The 24,226-nt window shown below is 46.3% G+C and overlaps 1 protein-coding gene across 2 annotated transcripts in view; it reads right to left on the bottom strand.

Moving 5' to 3' along the window:
- Positions 1–24,108, bottom strand: part of rapgef2a (Rap guanine nucleotide exchange factor 2a) — a 30,283-nt gene extending 6,175 nt beyond the window's left edge. For both annotated transcript variants that reach the window (XM_062516848.1, XM_062516855.1), the window contains exons 1-19: positions 23,454–24,108; positions 11,330–11,400; positions 11,086–11,142; positions 10,364–10,447; positions 10,181–10,256; positions 9,695–9,874; positions 9,411–9,428; positions 6,343–6,468; positions 5,343–5,529; positions 4,894–5,030; positions 4,582–4,740; positions 4,319–4,471; positions 3,854–4,018; positions 3,220–3,327; positions 2,843–3,046; positions 1,577–1,685; positions 808–1,048; positions 557–705; positions 155–392 (exon numbers count right to left, since the gene is read on the bottom strand). In XM_062516848.1, the coding sequence (XP_062372832.1) occupies positions 155–392; positions 557–705; positions 808–1,048; positions 1,577–1,685; positions 2,843–3,046; positions 3,220–3,327; positions 3,854–4,018; positions 4,319–4,471; positions 4,582–4,740; positions 4,894–5,030; positions 5,343–5,529; positions 6,343–6,468; positions 9,411–9,428; positions 9,695–9,874; positions 10,181–10,256; positions 10,364–10,447; positions 11,086–11,142; positions 11,330–11,400; positions 23,454–23,522 (2,531 nt within the window). In that variant the 5' untranslated portion in view covers positions 23,523–24,108. The remainder of the gene's footprint in view (positions 1–154; positions 393–556; positions 706–807; positions 1,049–1,576; positions 1,686–2,842; positions 3,047–3,219; positions 3,328–3,853; positions 4,019–4,318; positions 4,472–4,581; positions 4,741–4,893; positions 5,031–5,342; positions 5,530–6,342; positions 6,469–9,410; positions 9,429–9,694; positions 9,875–10,180; positions 10,257–10,363; positions 10,448–11,085; positions 11,143–11,329; positions 11,401–23,453) is intronic.
- Between the last annotated feature and the right edge of the window lie 118 nt (positions 24,109–24,226).

Raw genomic sequence — 24,226 nt, 5'->3', positions numbered from 1 at the left:
ACAGAAAGACACCGGAAAACAGACAGAGACAGAGAATGCCGGTGTGTGTGTGTGTGTGTGTTTGTGTGTGTGTGTGTGTGTGTGTGTGTGTGTGTGTGTGTGTGTGTGTGTGTGTGTGTGTGTGTGTGTGTGTGTGTGTAATCGTGTCTGGTACCTGGAACTGAGCTGTATCCTATCAGCGAGTTTGTTGAGCTGATCAGGAAGCCGTCTCTGTTTGGTCACGCCCTCCGGTGTGACGGTCACCTCACACAGCGAATAGGCTTCAGGGGGCGCGCTCAGACCAAACTCTCTCATGGCGTGATTGATCACCTCCCTCGCCGTGCTCTCCTTGGTAACCATCAGGTACCTGCTCTGCTGATCAGCCTTGAACACACGCAGCACCTGGTCTTGCTCTGCACGTGTTCACGCACACACACACACACACGCACACACACGCGCGCACACACACACACACACACACACACACACACACACATCAATAAAGTTGACCTGGCTGGAGAAAGACGGTGATGTTGTTGATGCCAGGTGCTCAGGTGTGCTGTACTGTAGGGCTCACCTGATTGGCAGTTGGTGTGCTCACTAGCTACTTGCTGGTTCTGCAGGTCAGGGTTGCTAGGCGACAGGGTTCCGCTGGCGGTCAAACTGGCCGACACATGTTTGGACGGCTTCAGACCCACCATGCTGTCATCCTGGGACTGACCCACACTGTCACAAACACCACAGGGTCACCATGTAAGCATGTAGTGTGTGAGTGTGTGTGTGTGTGTATGAATCTGAATGAGAAATACAGAGAAATTGAGAGAGTACCTGTATGGCTTCTGTGGCAAGATGCTGATGCGAGTTTTGTCCAGAATCTTGAGGAGCTTGTTGCGGCCGCCCACTGTGTGAGCTTTAGCCTTCCTGTTGACCTTTTCCTGACCTCCGCCCCCTAACGTCACCGCCAGGTCAGGAACAGAGAGACGGTTCTTCCGCGCATCACCAATCTTAGGCAGGTGCGGAACTCCACTCCTCCTCTCCTCTAACACTCTGGAAACCAGCTCTTTAAACACTACACACACACACACACACACACAGAGAGAGAGAGAGAGGATGAGATAACAGTTCCAAAAACATGATAAGAAAATAAGGAACACAACACAGCACCGTGCCAAAGAAGCTGAACACATGCCAGCTTCACGCCCACTCCTCATGGCGCGACTGCCTGATCACACATTTGCATATGAGCAACTTGGCAATGGCGGCGCCCAATATGGCTGTTGGAACTTAATGACAGGTCTGAGCGTGTTGACTCCACATCCTCCTCAGGAATGTGTTCATCTCATTACTGACTTGAGTCTTAAGGGAGCAACACACTGTTTGGCTGCCAAATGTATTGCAGTGGCTCCTTTTGACCCATTGATGGCACTATAGTGCAACCCAGATGATCAACAAAGATGTTTAACTTCATGCATTCACTTGTTGCTAATGCTTGAATGCAACACATAGCGGACCATGTGTGTGTAGGCATGGGGGTATCGGTGTGTGTGTGTGTGTGTGTGTGTGTGTGTGTGTGTGTGTAAGGGGTGACTTAACACACCTAGCAAGTTGGTCTTGACACTCATTGAGAGCTGTAGCTGGCCTTTGAGGATCTCCATGGCTTTAGACAGCAGCAGGTTCTCAAAACTCTGGCCGTTCACCTCCAGAATCTGCAGCAGGAGCAGAGCAGAGATCAGCAACATGAGCACATGCTCCAACCAGGTGCCACACACACAGCACGGACACACGCAGAGAAGAGCATCACAGCTAACACACAACATGCCCCATACCACACACACACACACACACACACACACACACACACACACGCCCCATACCACACACACACACACACACACACACACACACACACACACACACACACACACACACACACACACACACACACACACACACACACACACACGCCCCATACCACACACACACACACACACACACACACACACACACACACACACACACACACACACACACACACACACACACACACACACACACACACTATGCCCAGGGCTGGCAAGTTTCAGAAAATGGCAAGCGTGAGAGTTCACGAAAAAATGTTCACTGTCACACTCAAAGCGTGACATTTGGCAGCTCCGATTAGAGTCGATTTTTCAAGTGTGAACTTATCAGGAAAGAGGCAAATACATGTTACACAGCTCTGCAACAAGTGACAATTATAGACTTAGCAGCCTTAACGTTAACTTGGAAAATCAAGGAGAAACAGCGAATCAACAGTGAACAAAATCTAGCAAGCAGTAGAACGTTTTAAATCTAATTGTAGGAGTCGCTGTTGTGTTTGAAAGATAAGTTAGAGGCGCCAAGACCCGCCTTACGTTGCTTCTGATTTGTTTATATTGCGAGATGCCTTCCGTGGTTGGTGAGATTTAGGCACAAAGGACTGATGGATTGGTTATTGCTGTCAGTCAATCAAAGCTCGAACTACGGTAAGGCAATGACCAACGTTTATCATCATGAAAAAAAAATATATATAGTGCACTGAATGGGGAAATATTTTGCATGAGAAATGTCAAGTATGGCTTGTGGTGTGAGAATGGGTCAAATTGCGTGACTGTCACGCTCAAAGCGTGAGACTTGGCAGCCCTGATATGCCCCATACCACACACACACACACACAACATGCCCCATACCACACACACACACACACACACACAAGATGCCCCATATCACACACACACACAACATGCCCCATACCACACATACACACACACACCCACACACACCCCATACCACACAAACACAACGCTCCCTGACCACAGCGGTCATGTGGTCACCTGCCCCATACCTGGTCTCCTCGTTTAAGCCCCGCCTCGTCTGCGTTGCTGCCCACCTCCACGGCGCTGATGAAGAGGCGTGTCCCCCTCTCGGCCCCGCCCAGCAGGCTGAAGGGGAGGGGGGCGTCGCGGGAGAGGCGCGACACACACACCACGCGGGGCTTGGCCTGCGCTGCACACGCGATGTTCAGCAGACGCAGGTGGCCCGTCATCTTCTGCTCCCAGGGCACAGGGGGAGAGCACAGACGCATGGAGCATCAACACAACACTTCGACTTAACTCTGTGTGTGTGTGTGTGTGTGTGTGTGTGTGTGTGTGTGTGTGTGTGTGTGTGTGTGTGTGTGTGTGTGTGTGTGTATGTGTATGACTGTATGTGTGCGTTCCTCACCTCTCTTTCCAAACAGCTTTGAAACTCCTCCAGGAAGCCACTCATGGCGTCATCCTCCTCAAAGTCACTGAAGTGATTATTGACCCACATGAGCACCACACGGGTCACCTGCAGGCAGCACACAACAGGCACAGACAAGAGTCCTGCAGCATTAGTGTGTGCACTGAGCAGTGTGGAGTAGAATAGAATAGAATAAAATATATACTTTTTTGATCCCGTGAGGGAAATTCAGTTCTCTGCATTTAACCCAATTTAACCGAATTAGTGAACACACAGCACACAGTGAACACACAGTGAGGTGAATCACACAACCCAGAGCAGTGAGCTGCCTGCCCAACCAGCGGCACTCGGGGAGCAGTGAGGGGTTAGGTGCCTTGCTCAAGGGCACTTCAGCCGTGGTGGACTGGTCGGGGATCGAACCGGCAACCCTCCGGTTACAAGCCCGATGCGCTAACCAGTACACCACGGCTGCCCAAGTATGCACTTCTAAGAGTCCTGTAGTATTAGTGTGTGCACTGAGCAGTGTGGAGTATGCACTTGTAAGAGTCCTGCAGCATTAGTGTGTGCACTGAGAAGTGTGGAGTATGCACTTGTGAGCCGGTTTTAGTGGCAGCACTGCTTGTGTAGTGTGTACCTTGTCTCGCAGGCTGGGCTCCTTAAACCACTCCAGGAGTCTGTGCCCAAGGCTGAGGGGGCGCGGCAGGAAGGTGCGATAGGTCAACAGGAAGTCCTCGATATAGGTGGGGTCCACCACGGAGTGGTCCTCCACCAGATGCTGCATCAGCCGCTCACACGTGCCCTGGAGAGGGACACACAAGAGCACGCAACAGCCATTGTGTGACACGTGTTTATTTATTGTACTGGATTTATGCATTGCATTGTACTCTACTGAATTGTCTTTTGTGTGGAGTTGACTGCTGGGTCCTTATGAGGAAGTGTCCTTTACATAAGGCAAAGAGAACCAGAGACGCATTTCATTGTGTTTTAATGCAGAAGTCAATACTGGTGAAGCTGAGCTAGTGTGTGGCATGCAGGTCATTGAGACGGGGCGAGTTAACGTCAGAGAAACACTTCAACCATCCAGGAAGTCTCCTCGTACCTTGACCACTATGTGTCCCTTCCGGGTTCCTGTCCGGTCCAGATCGCGGTGTTCCTTCACCATGACGATCTCGCCCTCCTCCTCCACGCGCTGGGTGTTGAGCTCCACGCGGTTCAGAATGTGGCAGTACTCTTGCTGCGCGATGCACACGAACTGCACACACACCAACACAACAGCAGCTCAGCGCCTACACTCCACACACGTCATGTGGGCAGATGGAGCATAATGACCGCACAACACAGGAGCAAAAGAGACGCACGCACCTGGCAGTCGTCCACCTTGGTCTTCATCACGCCCACCATGAGCTCCTTCTCCATAGAGGGGGTCACACCGAAACTGCTCCCCATGCACAACGTCTCACTCTGGCCGTCAGGGTACAGAATCTCCACTGACCCATTGAGAATAACTGACCACGAGTCCAGCTGTGATATATATACACACACACATATTACACATACTGTAAACATTAAGGCTTTATTCCCTAAATGATCTGCCAACAGTGACATCCACTGGCTCCCAACAGACAGGAGGAGGCAGCCGGCTGGCGCCTCCTGGGGGTGGGGAGTAGAGCTCACCTCCTCTCCATGGTTCAGCACCACGGTTCCCGCGCGCTCCACCACGGCAAACACCATGACGGCACACAGCTCTCTGCGCACCCACACGCTCAAGTTGGCAAAGGCTGGCAGCTGCTGCATAAACTCCAGTAACTGCTCTGTAATGCGCGCGCACACACACACACACACACACACACACACACACACACACACACACACACACACACACACACACACACACACACACACACACACACACACACACACACACACACACACACACACACACACACACACACACACAAAGAATTTAAACGTCAGTGCAAAACACCTATTTTACATTCCCTTGCAATGGTCAGATGTTCAGATCAGATCAGCCATCATAGCAGTAGTATTCCTAATTCTGTGTGTGTGTACGTGTGTGTGTACGTGTGTGTGTGAGTGTACGTGTGTGTGTGTGTCCTGCTCACCGATGTCATCATCTGTGCGGTCCATGGGGTCCTTCTCTAGACAGTCCCTCACTACATCTCTGCTCATTAGCGGGTCGGCGGAGCGACTGACGTCTTCCTCTTCGTCATCCTCCTCTTCCTCATCGGAGTCCACTGCTGTCTCTGGCAGCCCGCTCAGGTCCAGCTCTCCACACTCACTCTCTGTGGACTACACGCACGCACACACACACACACACGGATCCATTGCAGTTAATTACCAAATACTTAACAAATGCATTGAATTGAATTGCCTCAGACTACAGTAGGTTGAACATTTGACTGATTTGACTGAGTGACGTAGTTTCTAAGTCAATGCCTTTGTTAGCATTGTGGTGGATTAGCACTGAAGCTCTCTAGCGCCCTTCTGCACTATTTATTTATGTGCAGCGTCAAACAAAGGGCTGATGGAGGAAATATTTGTGATTACTTGGCAACGCTTAGAGCAGCAGCCCTGCCAGAGCATAAGCACTGGGAGATGGGAGTGAGGTGTGGGGGTGTTCACACTCTCTTTTTCACACACACACACACACACACACACACGCGCGCGCGAACAACACACACACACACACACACACACACACACACACACACACACACACACACACACACACACACACACACACACACACACACACACACACACACACACACACACACACACACACACACACACACACACACACACACACACACACACACACTGCGCTGCAGGGCAGCTTGCTGAGGCCTGCCTGTGCATGTCATTGGGACTACTGTGTCACAGGGACACACATGCTTGCTGCACATTGGCTCACAGAATGGACACTGTGTTTCAAGTGTGTGTGTGTGTGTGTATGAAACATTACAAACAATCCCTCGCTAAAGCTAGGTTTTGATTCTGCTTTCCACATGTGTAATTACATTTGTATTGTTTGCGTATGTACAGAAGAGTTCATCTGGCAGGCTGTGTATGGCTGTGTGTGTGTGTGTGTTTATATGATACCTGGTAAATGTCTGACAGGCTGCTGCTGCCAGACTCGCTGGTGAAGCTGCATGCTGAGTGGCTGGAGCGGGTGAGATGGGGGTGGAGACTCTCAGAGAGGTGGAGCTTAGAGAAATCCACTGCCAGCTGAGGAGCGCAAAACACACAACATGAAACACACATAGTATAGGCCCACACACACACACACACACACACACACACACACACACACACACACACATTCAGTGCACCTGCTCACATGCATTATGGCTTATAGCTGCACATATCAACATCATCTGTTGAACTACAGAGTGTGTGTGTGTGTGTGTGTGTGTGTGTGTGTGTGTGTGTGTGTGTTAGTGTGTGTGTGTGTGTGTGTGTGTGTGTGTGTGTGTGTGTGTGTGTGTGTGTGTGTGTGTGTTAGTGTGTGTGTGAGAGAGAGAGAGCGCGAGAGAGAGATAGAGAGATCACTTGAAGACAGTGTTTTTCCTTTCACCCAACAGCTCTGGCTGGATCAAAAGATTAACCCCCCTAATCTCTCTCTGCTAAGCGCACAATTACACCACAATGTGCTGGGGGAGGGCTGCTACCATGTTTAATCAAGTAACCACGAGAAACAATACTACTCAACGCTTCTGATGCACACCAGCACACACACACACACACACACACACACACAGCATGACACACCATGAAACCATGTACATTTCATCACACCTGTGTGCATATCTGGAGTCAAATGAGCGATTAGAGAGCAGCATCACGCATCACGCATTAAGACTGCTGATCCACTAATGACTCATCAGGACATTAGCAAATGAATTTCAGAGCAACCTCTGAAAACAACCCACATCTGTGCACACATCTGCACACGTGCACAAGCAGGCACGCACACAGGGAGGGAGAGAGAGAGAAAAAAGACAAGAGAGAGAGACAGAAAGAGGGAAAGAGAAAGAGAAAGAGAGAGCGAGAGAGAGAAAAAGAGAGATATGAGAGAGAGGGAGAGAGAGAGAGAGATAGAGAGAGAGAGACAAACACCTTCTGCTCCATTTACAATCCGCAGGTTTAAATGTCCCTCTGACAGATTATTAAAATGGATGCTCGTCGTGTGTTTAAAGCACTGGCCTACTTCTACTGGCCTAAATACCCAGCCATAGACAGTCCCACACAATGTCAGCCGTCTCTAATCTAATGATATAGCGGAGCCCAATGCCAGCGGTCATAAACACCACTGGTCAACCACACACCAGGCTTCTGCTTTACGCCTTCACATGCACTCACAGTGGCATGGAGATGCTGAAGCATTAAGTCTGCAAATGAAAAACTCATTCAAATATCTCAACTCATGCCGAGCCAGGCAATGTTGACAAAACAAAAACACAGCAACACACAGGACTGGGGGATACAAATGAAACTACCTCTCCGGTTAAAGCTCTACAGCCTTTTCACGGATGTGGCTAAACTAGAGACAACTGCTACTGAATAAGCACCCACAAAGACCACATCTCAGACATGTATGTCACCGTTACATGTCACACTTAAATAAGACTGCACCTTGCCTCAGTTGAAATAGCCTGATACTAAAATACTCTCATGTGAGGGGTTGTAGGCAGCTACCGCTGATTGTATATAGACATGAAACACCCTTAAAGAAACTGCACAGACGTCAGAGTGGTCTAGGACTGGTATGTTTACACGTACGAGAGTGTAGACGCCAAAGTTTAAAAGTGTTTCTAAGATAGTCTGCATGTGTTGGAGTAAGTGGGTATAAATATACTCACAGCCATTTTGGTCTGGATCCTGTCTCCATAGGTGCTTGAGATAACTAACGGCTTCATAATGTTGAACAGATCAGGGTCCTCTCTAAACTAAACCATTATCATGCTCTCCCCTCTCCCTCTCACACACACAAACTCTTTCAAAAAACACGAGCACACACACTTTCTCTCACACACACTATCAGCAAAAGCCGATCTCTTATGCCCCAGGCATGTGGCCTCCCGTCCATCTCCACAGGAACAAAACTCACACAGACAGGGAGAGCTCTTTTCAACAGACACACACACACACACACACACACACACACACACACACACACACACACAAATACACTCATGAACTGCGGGTGGGATTAGAGTGCGGCGGGTGGGGGGGGTTTGGGTGGGGTGCTGTTGCTAGGGGCTGGGGTTGACGCCCACTGTCCTACAAACCCATCTCCGGCGCGACCCCACACTGACTGATTAGTGGACAATTAGACCCCTCCCCTCCCCCGCCTGCCCCGCCCCGCCCCCTGCCCATCACCACCCCAACGGCTCCACACACTCAAATGATGCTCAAAGGAAAGACCTGACCAGCAATGTCCCGGCTAGAGCCAATCACAGCAAGAGAGAAAGAGAAAAAAAAGAGAGTGTCTGTGTGGTGTGTGTGTGTGTGTGTGTGTGTGTGTGTGTGTGTGTGTGTGTGTGTGTGTGTGTGTGTGTGCGCGAGAGAGAGAGACAGACAGTCAGTCAGACACAGAGAACAATAGATGAAATGAGGTGGCAATTACCCCATAATTCTCAATCTACTATGAATGTACAGACAGCCAGAGAGATCAGATCCATTCAGATCAATTCAAAGCATCCCAAATGCAAGTTGTTTAGCAGGCCGGGCGTCAGCAGCACTACCCTATTGAGATCAGCTCAGTGCTCAGTATACGGCCATAGGAGTGTGTGAGATCAGCTCAGTGCTCAGTATACGGCCATAGGAGTGTGTGAGATCAGCTCAGTGCTCAGTATACGGCCATAGGAGTGTGTGAGATCAGCTCAGTGCTCAGTATACGGCCATAGGAGTGTGTGAGATCAGCTCAGTGCTCAGTATACGGCCATAGGAGTGTGTGAGATCAGCTCAGTGCTCAGTATACGGCCATAGGAGTGTGTGAGATCAGCTCAGTGCTCAGTATACGGCCATAGGAGTGTGTGAGATCAGCTCAGTGCTCAGTATACGGCCATAGGAGTGTGTGAGATCAGCTCAGTGCTCAGTATACGGCCATAGGAGTGTGTGAGATCAGCTCAGTACTCAGTAGAGTGGAGGAGGAGTGTGTGGCTCACCTGTTGTTTGGGGCTCTCCTGCGAACACAAGGAAAAGAGCACATTTCACCATTACTCTCACATCCCAGTGCACATTTCACCATTACTCTCACATCCCAGAGCACATTTCACCATTACTCTCACATCCTAGAGCACATTTCACCATTACTCTCACTTAGAGTGAGGGTGCCTTAGTGGCTTACAGTGTGTGGATTCTCCAGTACAGTTGCGCTTGTGCTGTATGATTTAGTTTGCATGTGTGTCTATGTGATAGTGTTGCAGTTGTGTCCAAAGCCAGGACTTACGGAGTGGTAGGTGGGGGGCAGGGGGGGCTTGCTGCTACTGAGGGGGTAGTCGTCATGCTCCACGGTGTCGATGATGGTCTCTCTCTCGCCACTCTGGTTGATTTTGCGGAACCTGCGGCGGGACTGCCGATGAGACGCCTGGCGTTGGAAGTACACCTCACTCTCGTCCACATAGTCCACCTGGGACAGGACACCAGCACAGGAGGAGTTACAGCTGCAACGCTGCAAGAGCCACACTAAACCGTCTAGCTAAGAGCATCGACGCACACGCACACACACACACACACACACACACACACACACACACACAGACACACACACAGACACACAGACACACAGACACACAGACACACAGACACACAGACACACAGACACACACACACACAGACACACACACAGACACACAGACACACAGACACACAGACACACAGACACACAGACACACACACACACAGACACACACACACACACTCTCGCTATACTTACCACTAGCATCTCAGATGGTTCCAGAACGATACACTCACAGCCTCTCCTTGCACTGCCGGCTGAGCGCTTCCCAAAGCTGGAGGAGTGTGCAGGGTGGGGAGGTGTGGGGTGGGGGGCAGAGGGTTAGAGAATGGCATCTTAAAACACAGCATCACACACACACACATGGAATAAAACACACACCTGCTGCGAGGAAGAAACATGGATTCTTTGATGAAGACTGATCCAGACAGCAGTATGTACCAGCAGCTTCCAATGTCATCAGGACTAGAGAGAGGACACACACTCACTTGTTAACACAACATACAGTCATGTATACACTTGCCCTTACCCAACTCCACACACACACACACACACAGACACACACACACTATTCCATGTCAATAATACTGACCCTGTTAAGTAGTAAGAGACTAGAAGAAGGCAGGGCTTGTTTCTGGGTCAGTGTAAACTTGGGCATCGTTTTTATGTTTCATCCATCAAACTCTCACAGATGGGATTTATGCAAAGACACTTTCAACGGATTACGCCCAAGCAGAGAGAAAAGCAGAGAGAAAAGCTCTCCCTCACACTCTCCCCACTCTGCTCCGCTCCTCTCCTCTCCTCTCCTCTCCAGCGAGGGGGCGTGGGAGTGTGGGCTGGCTACAGCTGGGACAGACGGCAAATGTCTGTGCAGTGCAGTTGTGTGTGAACAAGTGCGTGTCTATTTGCCAATTCTGTCTGAGTGGAGCGAGACTGTTCCAACTCGAATGTCTACTTCAGCTCCATGCATCAACAACTATTAGTGCAGCATTGGATGAATAGATCCCGTAAACATCAGCTTAGTTTAATGACTTGGATCAGCTAAAGGCACGCCGGGATCATTTCAGTGGGTTTGTGACGCGTGTGTGTAAAATGTCACTTACTAGTAGAGAACTTCATTGGCCTCATGCTGTTCATATCGTACTGTTTCACACATTAACCTGAGAGAGACAAACAGACACATCACTGAGCATGCACACGTTTGAATGTATGGGAAAACATCAGAGAGACTCTGTGTGTGTGTGTGTGTGTGTGTGTGTGTGTGTGTGTGTGTGTGTGTGTGTGTGTGTGTGATAGAGTGAGAGTGATAGTGAGAGTGTGTGAGAGAGAGAGAGAGAGTGGTGTTACCTGAGCTGGTGTTCTCTAAGGTTGGACAGTGCTTCCATCCCATGCAGGTAGGAGTACACAATCTGGAGATCCTACAGACAGAGACAGAGTAACACACATGAAGCCTGCGGTGCTAAAACCTGTGCTCTGCTCTTCTGTAAACGGCCACGTGCTCAAATCAGGTTACTCCAACGGACTGTGTGTTGTCTATGGCCGTGGCCCAGCTGGTGGTGTGGCTAGTGTGCTTCCTTATTTTGACCACTAGGTGGACATAGTCGCCTCATGGAATGAGCCCAGAATGACACTGCCAAAACTATGGGTAGGATGACATCACCACCACCTGTGTTAACACCTGAGACACACACACACACACACACACACACACACACACGCAATACTCACACACACGCACACAAAGGCACCTGTGTGAGCTCATCAACACCTCTGTGCCTCAGACACACATATTGCGCAATGGTGGCGATCAATGTTTAACACTGAGAGCATGGACAGGGTGTAGCACTCTCTGCTCTCCTTCTCTCCTCTTCATCCACCCCATCCTTCACTCTGCAGTCAGTCAACTACTGCTGTAAGGGATGCACCCCAGGCCCAGCACAGGGTTCAGATGGCCTACGGCGCTTGACAATCAGGCCTTTGGTAAGCAGCACAAGAGTGCAGCCCATTCCAGCCCCCTCTCAGTGCTCTGTGGCAGCGCTGTGCTGCTGTGTGTCTGTGCCACCCGTACAGGACATTCCATTCTTCCCCTTCACGCCACGCTACTGCCTTGGGAACACTGGGTGGTGTTTTGCCGACAGTTAGCGCATTTCCCCGAGGATGCTAACTCCACTGACAGCGCCTTCAACTGTCACTCAGCCCACGTTCAAATCCACCAATCCAAAGGGAGAGTGCCGTGAGAGTGCGGGGCCTGTGATTGGTGGGTTTGGTGGTAGCAGTCCTGTTTATTCTTATACTGTGGCATTTCCTCCCCAGAGTTCATGCCACAGACACACACGCGCTCCCACACACGTTCCCGGCTCACACCCACAAACCCCCTCAGCATTCCTCACATTCCTGCTCTTGGGTAACTCTGGACAGGAGTCAGCGCCGCGGGCAGTGACTGATGACTCCCAGAGGCCCGGGCTCAGGGTGAGAGGTTAAGGGCTGGAGAAGGGAGCCCAGGCGCTAAACATACACACAAACACACCCCCATTACTAAAGGAGACAACATGGAATGTCACCTTTCGGTAGGAAGGCACAAATAAAGCAAGAGAAGGGACAGGGCCAGCTCTGTTTGGTCCCTCCGCATTTTGTTTGTCTTTGGAGAGACACTCTGTGCGAGCGTGTGTGCATTCGCTTGAGTGTGAGGGATTCTGTCAATGATGAATCTGTGTCAACACTGAAAGACACAGAATACAAATTCCAATCATTTCCTCTAAGGGTGTGTGAGTGTGGGTACACATGTAACTGTAATGCTCTGTGTGGTCAAGGTTGGCCTGGGTCTTGCCACTCAACATTCAATACATAACTACGAGAGCTATGTGGGAGTGAGAGTGGGCTAGCGTTCAGCAGGACCAAGGGTTGCTTTGTGCCGCATGGGCGCTCTGGGCTCTGGACAACACTGGTGGATGATTGAAATGGACAGCTCACTCTTCAACAGTTTTTGGTTACCACAATGCTAATGCCACTCAAATCACTAAATAAGGGCAATGACATTTAATCATTTATTTCCACAAATATTAGTGTATGTTTTACTCTTTCAATGTTCACAGGTGTTATGTTAAAGCCATCTCATGTGGGATACCATCGCTTGTAAGCAGGGTGTAGAGGTAAAATACGAGGTGGGTAAACTACGACTTCTGTGATCACGGTGAGCTGAGCTGCGCCTGTGAATGCGGATAATACAGAGTGACTCTGAATGTTAAAAGTTGCAATTGGTCATTACTCTTCTGAAATTCAGAGGTGGAAAAACTGGGTTTACTTACGTTTAGCCTCCACTAAAATGTTTGTTTCTTATGTCTCATTCTTTCGAACTACAGATAAGCGCCTTGAGACATGTGGGTCATTCCACCTCAATTCAACAAATGCCTTCTGCTTGACCATCTCAGATTTCCTTCAAAATTTTACCACCTGAAGAGTAACCATTTAAACTGACTTAGCCAAAATATTAGATTGGTATACCTAATACATCCAGAGAAAAACGTTTTTGAACATGGTACCCCCCTTCTGATTTTTGGCACATTGGCGCCCTCATCTAAATCTGCAGCAACGTTCAGATGTCATTATCTCAAAAAGTGTTCAAGCTAAAGACTTCAAATTTTCTGGGAATAATGATTGCTACCTATAGATTCCACATAGTCATTCGTAGGCCGTATGTATTGATAGGCTACTGACTGTGTTTCAATCTTGTGAAATCAGAAGAAAAATGGCAGATTTTTTTTAGAGATGCACCGATCGCTCGGCCGCCGATCGGAATCGGCCGATTTTCACGTGATCGGCCACGACCGGCGACCGGCCGGTCAGTCTGAGACATGCCGATTTTATGCCGGTCAAATGCACTCGCACGTACTTGTAACAACATCACACTCACACAGCTGAGTTTGCAAAGTTTGATGAAGCTAGGCCAACAGCCAGGGCTGGATAAAGCGCTAATACTGAGTTTTTCTATGCAGCGAACGCTGTGCTTTGCCATATTGCGTGACATTTAAGCTGTCACTTCAGGTTACAGCGCTCATCAAAGCCCGTCCTTGCCGCTAATTGCGTGCCCACAGCTGAACCACAAGCGCTATCAATAAGCAGCGACATAGCCTTTACTCAACTTAAGGCGAGACACGGCAGGAATAAACATAGTTTTGCTTCGGTTTGCCAACTTATCATGTATTCTTTCACACTACTACAACAACTAAGTCCGATTTACACATTTAGAGGTTTATTTCATTACCTTTTGTCTGATCACGCCTGTATATTTCTTCTAAATTCGCCAAAAGTTAGCATTCTAACGTGTCATAAACTACCGCGACCGTGATACAAAACATATCATGCGTGGTGTCCTTGGAAAGCTGTGTTTCTCCAGCATGACGTTATGCCATCCAAATATGGACACTTCCTTAGTATCCGCAAGCAATCGCGAAAGTTCAAAGAAGAGTGTGGACTGAGAATGTATGTCATTTGCTGTGTTTCAAGGCTTCTCAAAATTAGTTTTTTTTGTTGTCATTTTCCAACATCTCAGCCTATGTAGCACTAACTTCAGTTATCAGTATTCTGAAGATATTTACAGTTGGATATTGCATATGGATGTGAGAAGAAAATAAATAGTGTTCCTAGTGCATTTCTATGTGTGAAATGAATGTCCCACACTGGGATTACTGCAGCTGAAGAAGACTTGAAGAAGAATCTGTCTATTCACATTTTTCTACCAGCCATTGATAAGTTGATTACATTTCTAACATGTTGTATTAAAGAAAATATAGGCCAGAAAATAACTCTTTGTTTGTGCTGTAAAGTGGTTAGAAGAAATTAAATCGGAATCGGCTAAAATCGGTATCGGCCGGTCAAACTCGATGAAAAATCGGAAATCGGAATCGGCCGAAAAATTGCAATCGGTGCATCTCTAATTTTTTTTCAACCCCCACATTGGGTGCTCCATTACACAATTTGTAAACAAAATGTTTGACAAATGGTTATATCTCTCTACAGAAGTGTTTAAGCTGTCTTTGAAAAAGTAATTAAGAGGTGTCTATATTGCTTTTTTGTTGGAAGTATTGTAACACAAAACTGAAAAATAATCAATTTGGATGATATTGTATCTCCCCATTACAGAGGTATGACACGCTATACCAATGAATTGAACACATCTCCAGAAAGAGTATGGAATGGGCTTTCAGACTGTGAAATTTCAAGATGGTATTATGGCTGCAGTTATTAAATTTTTTTTTTTAAATATTGGTCTATTACAACAATTAGTGTTGCTTTTTTTTGTGCTATTATTTAATGATTTCATAATCCTTGTCTTATTCCTAAGTATCAGATGTTTATGTCTCATACTGTTAAACATTTATATTTTCATTTACTTGCCGAGTGATGAACTAATAAAATATTTCCTGTATTTCCGAAATAAATTGCTGCTGTCACTATTTAATGCCACTAGATGTCACTGTTCATGGATATCAGCAATGTGTTGTTATAGTAGACCAATATTTCAAAAATAACATTTCAATAACCATAGCCATAATACCATCTTGAAATTTCACAGTCTGAAAGCCCATTCCATACTCTTTCTGGAGATGTGTTCAATTCATTGGTATAGCTTGTCATACCTCTGTAATGGGGAGATACAATATTATCCAAATTGATTGTTTTTCAGTTTTGTGTTACAATACTTCCAACAAAAAAGCAATATAGACACCTCTTCATTACTTTTTCAAAGACAGCTTAAACACTTCTGTAGAGAGACATAACCATTTGCCAAACATTTTGTTTACAAATTGTGTAATGGGGCACCCAATGTGGGGGTGTGAAAGAAATCTGCAATTTTTCTTCTGATTTCACAAGATTGAAACACAGTCAGTGTCAACACATACGACTTAGGAATGAATATGTGGAATCTATAGGTAGCAATCATTATTCACAGAAAATTTGAAGTCTTTAGCTTGAACACTTTTTGAGATAATGACATCTGAACTTTGCTGCAGATTTAGATGAGGGCGCCAATGTGCCAAAAATCAGAAGGGGGGTACCATGTTCAAAAATGTTTTTCTCTGGATGTATTAGGTATACCGATCTAATATTTTGGCTAAGTTAGTTTAAATGGTTACTCTTCAGATGGTAAAAGTTTGAAGCAAATCTGAGATGGTCAAGCAGAAATTTTCTCTAAAATCCGTTGAATTGAGGTGGAATGACCCATGTGTAATGTATTGGCGCTCTATAAGCGACATTAAATTGAAATTGAAATTGAGATAAGATACCCAATTTGGTAAACTTACATCGTGCGGTTATACGCGATAGAGGGCCCTGAAGTGAATGCAGAAGTGCTGTTCACCCTGTTATGAGCTAATAAACCACTGATGTTATTTTGGAAACCTTATTTTAAGGTACAAAACTCTAATGTTGCTATAGTACGGTATGTCCAACTAATGCATGTCCTGTAGATGAGTTTGATAGTAAATGGCATTATAAAGTAGAGATAAAGACAGCTGCTGTTTTACCCAACTGTCCAGGCTCTTCACTACGTAGAACAGTTTTGCCACAACTGTGGGTAAATATAGGCTGTCACCAAAACTAGGGCGCTAGGTAGCTTTTATAAGTGTCAAACTCTGCTGTGTTGCTGGTGTTTAAAGTCAGTCAATACTTTTATAACACAAATTCATTAGGGTCTGCCTGTGTCAACTCAACCAGGGGTTCCCTCCACACTTAATAAGTCACAGCCACGTTTAGAGGGGCCATTATTTGCCTCAATTATGTAGCAAATTGGACGGTTCATAAAGCTGTTTGAAAATATGTGCACATATCCATTTTGCTTGGAGTATATATGGTTGTTCACATTTGGTACATTGCAGTGGAATGTGTCAAATAGAAATTTGTGTCAAAAATGGAAATAGGTACATTGTGACAGATTGTGATCTTGATCTTTCTTTCCCTTTGAATCCACTGTTCAAAATGTACCTTCAACAAATATTTTTCTTCCTTATTTAAATCAAACGTGTGTGGGTATCCAATCCATACAGTTTCAAGACCACAAACTAATTAATCTGGTAGAAACTGGTCTACAAGCATGGCACCAGACTAATTCAAATGGATAAATTTAGCACATTTCCAACTTTGCCATCTCAGTACCTATCTATCTATCTATCTATCTATCTATCTATCTATTAATGCAAGGAACATCTGTCTGTGTCACTCTGTGTGTGGCACGCATAACTCTCGAACCACTCATCCGACTGACCTAAAATTTGACATGTGTCTTGCTAATGACATGCGTGCAGTGCAAAGTTTGGTCAGTTTTGGACAAAAAATGACAAAGATATCGTTAAATTAAGCAAAAAACAACTCTACCGCAATCCCACAATTCTACCGCTCTCCGCACTTTAGCCAAGCCCCTTCTCACTCACTCCAGCATAGAAACAAAAAAGCACATTTCGCTGACAAACTCACGTGTTGCCATTCATGGAAATTACGTTGTCTCACGTAAACAACGGACCGTTTCAAGATTGTTAATGTTGGATAAACATGCTGAGTCCGACACACATGCACCCATGTTGGTATAAGCAGGCTGTTAAAGTCAACGTTGCATCTACTCATCAACAACCGCGGTTGCCTATCGGTTCTGTTGCCTGATCAGGTTGCTGATCTTGCAATGCCGACACACACGTCGGTAGCATTCTGTTAAAATTTGCATTTAAAACAGCCGTTCTTGACTCTATCTGGACATCGGCTATGGCTTATAACATTCATTCAAACATCATTTCCGAGTTCATAGCACTGGCATTGCCATGGTCAGCTTTAGGCTATCATTTCCCAACAAACAGCAAAAACGCACGGGTATGTAATGTGTCTAATATTGCCATTAGCTGCAACTCAAACGCCTTTCCCAGGGACAGTGTATGTAACTAATATTTGCCTTTCCCCTTCACTTTTTTTTACTTTGCAAAGACAGTACTATAAAGCTCTACTAACTGCACGGGCTTGATTCTATATCATCACATTTGGCAACAAGTTTCTTGGAAAACAATGTTTGTACGGGCACTGCACTAGTATGAACTAAACTACAGTTTTGACTGATTGTGTTCAGTGACCATCCAGCCACTGTTTTGTGCTGGGTTTTATACTGTGGAAATTGAATTAGTTTTCCCCCATAAATGAATCAAAATGTTTTGTCAGTTGATCAACATTCAGTGTTATCCACATAAGACTCATAAGATAGCTAAATATGCAGATTTTTTAAATGTGGCAGAGTAGGCCTACAGTGATAAAACACAGTGAGAAAACAAATTCATCCCAACAAAGTGGTTTTGGTTCTCTAGTGTTTTCACTTGTGCGACCTGCTGGTCTGCTGGTCTGCTAGGATCTGTATGGCGTGGGCTTGACCTAACTCTAATGGCTCACTGGACTGGAAGGCTCAGAATGAACACATTCCAAAGCATTACTTGGTGACTTAAAAACAGACCCTCACATGCCAATAGGCATGTCTGCATTAGTCAAGAATGACGGATCACATGAGCTATTGCAACATGTCTGCATATTGAACATTGTGGCTGTGGAAATTAAGGTTGGCAGCATGTATTATTGCAAATAATCAACTGCTTTGAAGTTTTGTGTGGCTAAGGCCGTTGAATGAATTCTATGAATGTATCAATCAGTAAACAAAACATCCCTCAGTTAATCATTAAGAGTGTTCTATAAGATAAGCCCACAGGTGGAAAAAACATTTTTTTGAGAAGAGGAGCTGGTCTTATCTATTATATTTCTACAGAAAAGAATACATAGATAGATAACAGATAGTTAGCCGAGATGTAGTTTGCAAATTAGAGTAAATGTTTGGGTACATCTTTCTACAGTCTAGGCTAGTCTTTCCCCAGATGGTTGTTGGGTGTGGCCCTAACAGTTAAGAAGCCATGCCCATCGTTAAAACAAATATTCTTAAATCACTTGCCAAATCTGCCAAACAGGTGAGACGAAATAATTAGCATATACTCAAAAGCCACTGCAAAGTAAGGTTATGTTTGCGATTAATTCCAAACCAATACATTTTTCCCAAGTTCAGTCAACAGCACCTCACATTCCACAAGCTATTCATTCAGTGTGTGCTCACACCAAAAAATGCTGCTGTTCATACACAGTCCTGGCTCTAGACGCCAGAAGCCAACTCAGTGGTTTAGACTGAGCCATAAACAATTGCAGTCCGTCAACACACAGCTTCAGGGGCACGGAGCAGAGGCATGGCATCAGATTAGCTGCTCAACTCAAATATCAAATATCAACAACCTTCATCAACATTATGGACATGCTTAGAACAGGCCAACTGATTACACGCCAAGAATAAAGTAAGTATAGCCTATAAACAGTAATGACAGTAATGAAAAAATATTTATTTTGGTTTGGATGGTTCCAGAGCTTGAAAAAGAGCTGAACAATTGATTGCTACGAAACCATAAAATCATTTCCACTAGCCTATACCATAAAACTTCTAGCAATGTCATTGCCTTCACAGAGGGCAGGATTGGAATTGCCATACAAAGGGACATCATGGACGTCTTGTCTATACAGTATTATATTAACACATTTTGATGCATCATGTCTTTTGCAACTCGCTGATTAGCCTACATGACATTAGGAAAATGATGACAGAGACTGAGACTTTTAAGTGCTGAATGTGAGAGAAGCCAGTGGCTAAGTTTGTGGCTGCGCTTAGGGTTTAAGGGAAGTACTTGCATGTGACTAGTTTTCTATCTAGCTGGTGGCAGCTGGGTTCAAAAGATTCCAGTCATCAGAGAGCCGTTCAGACTCTGCTTTGCTCTGGTAGATGAATAATGATGGGTGGGACTATTAATGGCCTTTATGCGCATCTCTGCACACTCTCTTCCAGCATGTCTTCCTATCTGAACAACCCACTCACCCATTTGGAAAACCAAGCAGCACCTCCACCATGTTGTCTGATTGAGAGTGCCCATGTGTGCATGCTACTGTCGGAGTAACTTTAGCAGATGGGCAAGTGGGCCATCTGAACTTTGGCCCTGAATTTTACACATTCCCACCTCTCTTCACATGTGGTGCACACACACGCATACACACACACACACACACACAGACAGTGGAGCTGTAAAACATTGAATGGGGTCTAGTACACAGTAACCAGGCCACCCGTACAGACAAGCCATCAATATTTGCCTGTGGGCGATCCATATCTGCCATCTGATCTGGCCACACATCCGTGCCAGGCCACTTCTATTACTGTTACTATCAAGTGTGTCCACACCTTTTTAACCAACAGGGCTAGCCCCATGGTGCACTTCACAGTTGAAACATATCTGTGATGGAAAAAGTCTTCAAGTGCACAGCAGTCCAAACCCATGGTCAATAGCTAATATGTTGTGTACAGATAGGCTAGTAGCTGCTTGCTGTTGTCTGCTTGTTTTCCATTAATAATGAGGGACAGAGCTCTGTGCTTACAAGGACAGGTCAACTCCAGACACGCACTTGCCTGAAGGTCACCACTGGCCTTCTGTCCTGTAGTGTCTCACTCACCATACCATTTCTTCATGGCTTCATGGCCACTGCAGACCATACAGGCCAAAAATTAATGGCTGACAGATTGCATTGTTTGCGATGGATATATAGGCTTAGGCCTCTATAGCCTCTATGGCCTATAAAATGGAAGACTACAGCAATGCAGAATATTCTTTGCCTCATGGATCATGAGTCATATTTCACACAACAGTGGGCTCATTACCTAACGCGTTCAGAGCTATTACATATATCAAGTCACTTTGTACAAAAACATATGTCAAATACAATAAGCATAACCATATACCTTTCAGAGCTATGTGACACCATGTGTGTGAACACCAGGTGTGAACGCCGGTAGTCTTACTCAAAGTGAAAAGGGATCTGTGCCCTTCTTCTTTCCAGCTCTTGCTGAGGAACAGAGAGGCCACACCAGGACTCTGCCACCTGCTACTTTCTGACTCAAAACTCAAGTGCAAAGTGTAGATGCACAGCGACAGCAGAGGGGATGGGAGGGGAGACTGTAGACACACCGAGACCTGTGAAACCCACACAGGCTACAGTGAGAGGCTGCCAAGAGGTCTGGGGCCTGCCACCTGGGTCTGATCGCTGGCCCTTCCAGCGAGCTGAGAGGGAGATCACACATGCTCCTGGGGTCAGAGAATGGAGGCACGGGTAACTGCCCTACTAAACTCTCAGGGCTGGTTCCTCTTTAGCAATCAGCCACAGGCCAGTATGGAAATCCTCTCCTATGGGTGTAGACTCGCTCAGTGTGTGTGTGTGTGTGTGTGTGTGTGTCCACGTGAGAGAGAGGAAGAAAGACAGATATAGAAAACAGGAAAAAACATGAGGACAGTGAAAATGCAAGTCCAAGTAAAAAAAAGGGGAAAGAGAGAGTGGAAGAATGAGGCAGAGTGAGCGGAAGAAATGTAAAAAAAGACACAAGACTGCAGTTCCAAGCTAAATTAAGAAGTGAGTCACATTAAGCACAGCAGTTGAGAAGCGGAGGCAGCGACATGAGCTGACTACAAACACCTTAGATCATCTCCAAATAATGTGGCAGCTCTGCTACCAAACAGACAGACAGTCAAACCAAAACACAAGCTCGGCTGTGTGTTTTGGCAGGAACAGAAACATTGTGTGGCACTTCCCCAGTAGGCTACACACTTTCAAGTCCTCACAAAGTTTGACCAGAAACCACTTTTAACACACTTTCTCACGGGCCCCGTGCTGGCCACAGAACCTCCCCCCCCCCCTTCAGCCCATGGCTGCCTGTGGTATTGGGGGGAGACTCTGGTCTGTTCTGTCTGCTTCAGCAGTTCAGTTCCAAATGCTCTACTCTACATACCCCATCCTGCAATCAGTGAGGGGGCAGCTAACTGGTGGCCTTCCGACAGACTAGAAATAGAAACGAATCAAATCGGCCCGATAAAGTAAGCCTGTACATATGACGGCACAGTAGATTCTCAAATAATGCATTTCGCTGACAGCAGCTCCTCCATATCTTCAGGACATCTCCTTCCCTTGCTCTTTCCTGTTGCTCCCAGAGACAGCCACTCCAGGGCTGGAGTCGCACGGAAATCCTCCAAGCTGGCCAGTGCACAAAAATACACAGTACAATACAAAGCTCTCTCTCTCTCTCTCTCTCTCTCTCTCTCTCTCTCTCTCTCTCTCTCTCTCTCTCACTCTCTCTCACTCTCTCTCACTCTCTCACACACACACACACACACACACACACACACACACACATACACACACACACACAAAGCTGTTCTGAGCCTTTGTGCGGGTTTCCGTTCTCACTGCGCTGCACTCATTACCTCTGCAGTCACAAACAACATACATCCTGCCAGCCATGTCTGTATAACACAGAGCAAGATTCTGGAGATAAAGTGATGGAGAACACACCGCAGTGTGATTGGGTGAAACCCACAACAATCCACCTTTCTCTCACTCCAACTCCCCTCATACCCATGTACGGCTCACATGTCAAACTAGCTGAAATCTCCCTGCTGTACATTAAATGAAACACAGAGTGGTCTCCAACTCTTCTTGGAATCGAACAGAAACCCCTAGACCCTGATTTGTGGGCATGCTTCCATGGGATGCTTATGGTGCAACATGTCCACTTCTGCAGGGTATGCCATGATGATACAAGCTGTCTGAATACCACAGATCAGCAGTAATAAAGAACTCATATCTCTGTGTCTACTGGACCACATCCCCACTTACACTCTTTTGGTCAAGGCATCCTTGTGTGCCTTTTCTGTCTGTCTCTTCTCGCTTCTACTAAGCCCACAAATCAGGGAAATTAGCTCCACATCCCAACAACAATACCCCAAATGGCAAACCCAAAATGTGATCATGAGCAATGGAGGTTAGGTGATACTCATCGAGCACTCAATCTCTTCTCCCTAGCCCAGACACAGCACAGGAAACCCTACTCTGAAACTGGTGAGCCTGGCCCAGAGGTCCGGCGGACCGGCGACATAATGGGTTAGCCAAATCCTCTGAGCAATAATGGAATGGAGCCGAGGGGACTGACTTGCTTGTCCAACCCTGAACGCAGTTTCAAGCTGATCGCAGAACAGCGATACCGTATGTGTCCGTTAAATTAACTGTGGAGGTCATAAAGCTACTTACTGGCAACATGCCACAAACTAATATGCAACATTGTTTCTTTTCGATATAGGCTTCCATCCTCACAGGCTAGCACGAATTTGTACTGCTATGTTAGCAGAGTAGCAAAAGGGTCGTATATTAATTCCATAATATTACAAATGGTCTATCCTGTTCTAACATTTCAATGCATGCCTACAATAGTCAATTATAAGAAATTAAAGACAGTAAGTAAGTATTTTTGAAGATTTCATCAGTGGATAGGCGGGGTATGTAAAATAAATAAATAAGTAAAAGGAAGTTGATTCCTTACCTGTTGCGTCCTCTCCGCCGGGATTTTTATTACTGCATGACGAAAACTATTGTCTACAAAAGATGCCATGATAGATTATCACTTAGATCAAGGACCTAGCGGCCGCTTTCAAAAAGGAAAACGTCTCTTGTGACGTTACTCTGTCTTTTAAACTTCTCCACACTTTCATTTGAGAACTCAAATTCCCGACAGATTTCCAGGCCACTCTCGCGACCACGGTCTGGATTGACTCCCACTTTTCCGCGACAGAATAAATGCCAAGGGCTCGGCAAGTCTATTGTTCGTCGAAAGTTTACACAGTTCGATTAGCGATCACACGATACACATGAAATACAGAACTCCTCGGTGATCAAATTAAACAAATGCCAGCTGCTCGGCAAAATTCTTGTTGTAGCTGCTTTGCCTTGTTAGCGGGCTAACAGGCTAGTACTCCCATCGTCCTACAGTGTTGCAAGTCCAAGCTGCTGAGGTATTGGAAATAAAATCCACGGCGTGACGACAATCCATTGGCGTACATAACTTGCATTTCAGCCTGAACAAGGCTAATTCATAACAGTTGTGTACAGGTTACAACTGGCGACCGTCTCTAGACGTGCTTCGTCACAGAACTGTCCGATAACTTAGTTTAGAAATCCACACCAGCTACCCCCTTTCAGCGTCCATGGTGACTAACGGGAGGGGCGAGGTGATTCATGAAACGGAAAGAGAGGGAGGAGAGCTACTGAAATAACAAAAGCCAAACTATGAGCCAAATGATTGGCCCTCTGTCTCCC

This window comes from Sardina pilchardus, chromosome 2, assembly GCF_963854185.1.
Source record: "Sardina pilchardus chromosome 2, fSarPil1.1, whole genome shotgun sequence".
Taxonomy (NCBI): domain Eukaryota; kingdom Metazoa; phylum Chordata; class Actinopteri; order Clupeiformes; family Clupeidae; genus Sardina; species Sardina pilchardus.
This window is presented reverse-complemented; position numbering and strand designations above follow the sequence as displayed.